Source organism: Triticum dicoccoides, chromosome 5B, assembly GCF_002162155.2.
Source record: "Triticum dicoccoides isolate Atlit2015 ecotype Zavitan chromosome 5B, WEW_v2.0, whole genome shotgun sequence".
NCBI lineage: Eukaryota > Viridiplantae > Streptophyta > Magnoliopsida > Poales > Poaceae > Triticum > Triticum dicoccoides.
Window position 1 is genome coordinate 476,928,713 of NC_041389.1, and position 5,085 is coordinate 476,933,797.

Below are 5,085 nucleotides of genomic sequence, written 5' to 3' on the forward strand. Positions count from 1 at the left end.
GCGATGCAGGTCACCCGATCGGAGTAGGGCGGTGACGGCCGACGCAGGCCGACGGGCGGGCCGGCGCGCGGACGACAGCCTTGAGGGCTGCCTGTCGCGCGAGGCCGCCGGGTCGGTGAAGTAGCCGGCCGGTCGCGCCGGTGTCGGAGTAGAGGCGCGGGGTGTCGACGGCGGCGACGGGCGACGCAAACAGATCAAGCATAGATCGGAAAACCAAAAAGAAAAACGCCGATCAAAACGGCCGACGAGAGAGCGAAAAAACCCGAGCAAGGGCTTGGGAAAAAGACTCTCTAGGGCAGCCAGCCAACACAGCCGGCGGACGAACCCTAGGTACGGGCGGCGCGGCCCCCAGCAGCGGTCATGGAGGCCGACCGCCCCAGGGGCGGCGCGCGAGTGCGAAAGCGGCAGCGGCTAGGGTTTAGAACTCGGAAACTGATAACATGTTAGAAGGAAGAGAGGGATTTGGTGGAATTGTTCATCATATTGTTTGAGCCTCGTGGGCATATATATAGAAGTACAATGATCTATTTGGAGTACAAGACAAGCTAGAACAAATCTTAGTCTATCTCGTCTTTCCTAATAATCACGATACTCAACATTGGCAAACAGGAATATTCTACCAGCACAAGTTCATAAACAGTACACACAAGTACTGGGGATTTACATCACTGCTGTTTACTCCAAAACTTACTGGGGAGGAGTAATACTGTACACAATGAAAAATACAAGCTACCGTCTGCAAGACCAAGCGCAATTGATTTGCTTACAGACCTAATATTATATTATGTACACACACATATGTTTTCTTCTTTTATTCCTAACCAAGTGCCCACAATCTTCGCTATACGGTACATAATTACGCTTGCTTCAGTAACATGGTCCCAGCTAAGGACTAGGTTATCAACACATTATCCTGTTTGCAGGATCTTCAGAATTCAGAAGCTTTCCTCCTGGAAAGAAAAATACAACGAGAGAGGTACCTTGTAAGTTAACTTATCTCAACTTCTCAAATCTAGAACTGGGCTACATTAACATTTGCATTTCAATAGGAGAAACATACCCTTATTTGGATAGTTTTGTGTGAATGCTAGGCTTGGCAAAAATGAATTCCACTGGATACTTCTCTATATATGTTCTGCAATCTGGGATATGCACCGCTGCAATCTGGTTTTTGGCCCTAAAGGGTGTGCAAAGCAGACTTCAATTCCCAGCCTTATGCAGGGACGCAGGAACTCTAAGGGATCTCTAAGATTAGCGCATCCATGCAAGCAAATTGTGCGTGCATGATGCTGTTCATGTTCAAGGTTCCTGGTGCAGGCTTAAATTATGTGCAATAAAAATAGTGCAATCACACTGATGTTTGCAGTGCATCTGGAGCAGAAACAGCCAAGGAATCGACAGCATTGACAAGCGGCATTCCATTGCTGTTTCTTTGTTAATTGACAACGTCAACCTAGCTAGGGCATGCCCTACCTTTATTATGACAATTGATTGAGATCGCTATATATCTTTCACACATGAATTGTAGAAAAGAGACAAGGATCAGGTTGGGGTTTTGGTTACCTTGATTGATGAATCAGTTCCAAGCCCCCTGGCCCTGGGTGTTGTACTTGGGGAAAGGAACCCTGCCGGAGTCGATCAGCTTGATGTCGCTATCAAGGATCTCGTAGTAGCGGCGCACCTCGTCGGCCGTCTTGGTGCCGCCCATGGCGCGGGACACCTTGAGCCAGCGGTCGGGCGTGCCCTCGCCGTAGTAGGCGAGTGCCTCCTCGAACAGCTTGTTCTCCTTCTTGCTCCACTCCGGGTTGGCGCCGCCGCGGGATGCGCTCCTCGACCCAGAAGACATATCCAACTGGATTGGAAACCGAGCTACGTTTGCACTGATTGATGGCTTTTGCACTTGAGAAGCTCTGATGGTTATGGTTTGATGATTGCTGTGCTGCTTCGGTGCCCGCTATTTATAGGCGATTGGGGCGCCGCCCCGCCGGCCTTGTGGCTCGAATGGTATTGGGATTGCCACCGACTTGGGGATTGAAAGGTCAGTGAGGCTAATTAGATTCTCAACTTTTTTGGACGAAGGTGCTTCCTTCGGAATGTAGATTCTGGTGCTGCGATCCGCTTGGGATGCATAGGGGTGCGCATAATTGGTAGATCCCGCGCCCCATCCGCGCGGACAAAGGAGCACGATCGATCCACGTCAACGCCTCAACTGCATGGCACTGCATCCACAGGTTAAGGAAACTCAGGCGCTATTTTTTTATTTTCTTGAACCATGCTCAACCCCTTTCCATTACTCTCATAAAGAAAATATAACTGTTCACAGGTCAAAAAAAATTACAACTGTTCAAGAGATTCAGAAGGAAATGAGAAAGGGGAAAAGAGCAAGTTATGCACTAACAAGAAACCCAACACTCACGCCTCCAATCAAAATGTGCACTATGGAGCGAAAACCTGTTAGCACCTAACATCGAACCTACACTACGCCAGCAGGTCAGCAACATCTAACACAAAAGATTACAGATCTAAGTGGACATGGAGTTTTTTTATTCCAAGCTCACATACACCCGGGTGGACAGTTTTTTTTAGAGAGAATGAGGAGGATCCCGGCCTCTGCATCTGGACGATGCATGCAGCCATTTTATTAATTATTCACATAAGACCTTACAAAGTCATACAACAGTAAGTCGAAGCCACCCTCTAGGCAACAAAAGTGTCGCTACTCCTATCCAAATGATGAAGGGATGCTGATAGTCTGGGTCTAATACCAAACAGACCTCGCAGCCATACCTAACATCTAAGACCTGAGGTCCCAACCAGGACGCCTGCCGGGTATGGGCACCCACCAGTCCGGCGTGCTCCTCAACCAGGACGCCTGTCGGGTATGAGGCCGCCGCAGCCACATGCCACCAATCCATCTTTAGAGTTGTACTGCTGCATGAACCTTGCCCGGTCTAGTTGCCGCCGACGCCACCATGACGCCAGATAGCATCGACCTCCGGCACGAGTCCATCATCGCACATCAGACGCCTAATCTCCAGAGCGCCGTGCCATCGAGATCCGACACCATCAATGTGTGTGATTAAGCACCACTCCTCCTCTTGTCACCTCCAGCCATCACTTGCTCCAAAACGATGCCCCCATGAGGGAAAACGCTACTAAGAACTCCATCATCGTCCGATCCGAGAGACCCAGATCTTGGGTTTCCCTCGGAGCATCCCGAGCCTAATGAAGCAAACTGCAACGACGATGCCTCGACAAGGGAACGGCATCTAAGACGCCGCCATCGTCTGCCATGACCGTAGTCGGCGCGATTTTCATCGGCAGTTGCTCCACCAGACGTGCGCCGCCAGCGCCGCTGATCCCTTCAACCGGAGTAAGCTCCAAAACGATGCCCTGAAGAGGGGTTACGACGCAAAAGCACCACCATCGCTCGATCCCAAGGAGATCTAGGGTTTCCCCTGGAGTTGCCCGTGCTGTCAAGGACCAGACAAGGGAAGAATCTCTGCAGATCCGCCCAGCTGCCGACGAGCCGCACCCACCATCGTGCCGATGACAATCCAGTGACCAAGGCCCACGCCTGGACCTAGATCCGGTCGTGCAGCCGCGAACCGATCTGGTCGTGCCGCCGCCGTCCCTAGCGACCCTGACGCACCAGACCATGAAGCCGCCTGTCGCGGGGGAAGAGAACCGCCGAAGGGCCACCACCACCCGCCGTGGCGTCCGGCCCGTCGCCACGCTCCGGCCCGAGGGCGCCGGCCTGCGCCAGCCCCACACGAGCGGGAGGACCACGAGTCCCCGCCGCCGCCGGTGACGGCAAGGCTTCGCCTAGCCGTGTCCTTGGGCGGTGGCGAGGGAAGACGAGGAGGAGAGGTGGAGTCCAGCGGCGATGGGATCTGGGAGCCTCCCGGCCGCCACGCGGGGGGCGACGCGGTGGACAGTAAAATCCGAAGAAACAATAGGAATAAAATTGTGATTAACATTGATGAATTTTTAACCCACGTGCAAATTTCATGATGGAATGGCACTCACGGAGATCTCAGGAAAAAACAAAACCAGTGCTCTAAAATGCTTCCAACTTTAGTTTTTTAATTCAAAAAATAATAAAACAAAAGAATATTTTGGAAGCATTTTGGAGCATCAATTCTTTTTGAATGATAAACCCCCTTTGTGTGACAAGTTTCTTATGTTATTCAACATATGTAACCATCATGATTGCACAGCCGAGATTGTCTTGCAGCTGATGAGTCTACCTTCTTTAGGGGATTGTCACTTGATTTACACCAACAATGGGAAGGTGTTAAGAATGAGGTGAGGAACCTATCACTAGTAGAAAAGGGGCCAATGGTTCAGGCCGGTCCAGCCCATTAGTCCCGGTTCAACCCAGAACCGAGACCAATGGGGGCATTGGACTCGGTTCGTGAGCCCCGGGGGCCGGCCGGACCACGTGGGCCATTGGTCTCGGTTCGTCTGGACCTTTTGGTCCCGGTTGGTGGGACGAACCGGGACCAATGGTCCTCTCTCCTGGCCCACCATCATTGGTCCCGGTTGGTGGCGTGAACCGGGACCAAAGGCTGCCCTTTAGTCCCGGTTCATGCCACCAACCGGGTCTAAAGGTTTGGTCGCCGTTGCGGTCAGAGTTTAGTCCCACCTCGCCAACCGAAGGGGAATCAGACCGGTTTATAAGCCCCTCCCTCTCTGTCTTGTTGAGCTCCTCTCAAAATGAAAATAGATGCCCTTGTACAGGAAATTTAACCTAAATTCATATTGAATTTCTCTGAAGTTAGTAGAAATTTATTATGAATTTAGGTTGAATTTTCTCTATAAGCGCATCTATGCTTATTTCTGAGTAGTTTTTTATATAGGCTTTTTTTCTTTTCTGCTATATTTATTTTTTTTCTTTTTATTTCTGAGTTGTAATAAGTCATTAAAAATAAGCATCTATGCTCATTTTTTAGTAAGTTAATCACAACTATTTTTTCTTCTATTTATTTCTGAATTGTAATAAGTCATTAAAAATAAGCATCTATGCTCACTTTTTTAGTAAAGTTAATCACAACTATTTTTGCTTCTATTTATTTCTGAGTA

At 49.9% G+C, this 5,085-nt stretch overlaps 1 protein-coding gene across 1 annotated transcript; it reads right to left on the bottom strand.

Moving 5' to 3' along the window:
- Positions 1 to 550: 550 nt before the first annotated feature.
- Positions 551 to 1,910, bottom strand: LOC119305811 (transcription factor RADIALIS-like). Its single transcript, XM_037582228.1, has 2 exons — positions 1,564 to 1,910; positions 551 to 950 (listed from the first exon to the last, which is right to left on the bottom strand). The coding sequence occupies exon 1, from the start codon at positions 1,844 to 1,846 to the stop codon at positions 1,577 to 1,579; it is 270 nt and encodes an 89-aa protein (XP_037438125.1). The 5' UTR covers positions 1,847 to 1,910; the 3' UTR covers positions 551 to 950; positions 1,564 to 1,576.
- Positions 1,911 to 5,085: the final 3,175 nt, after the last annotated feature.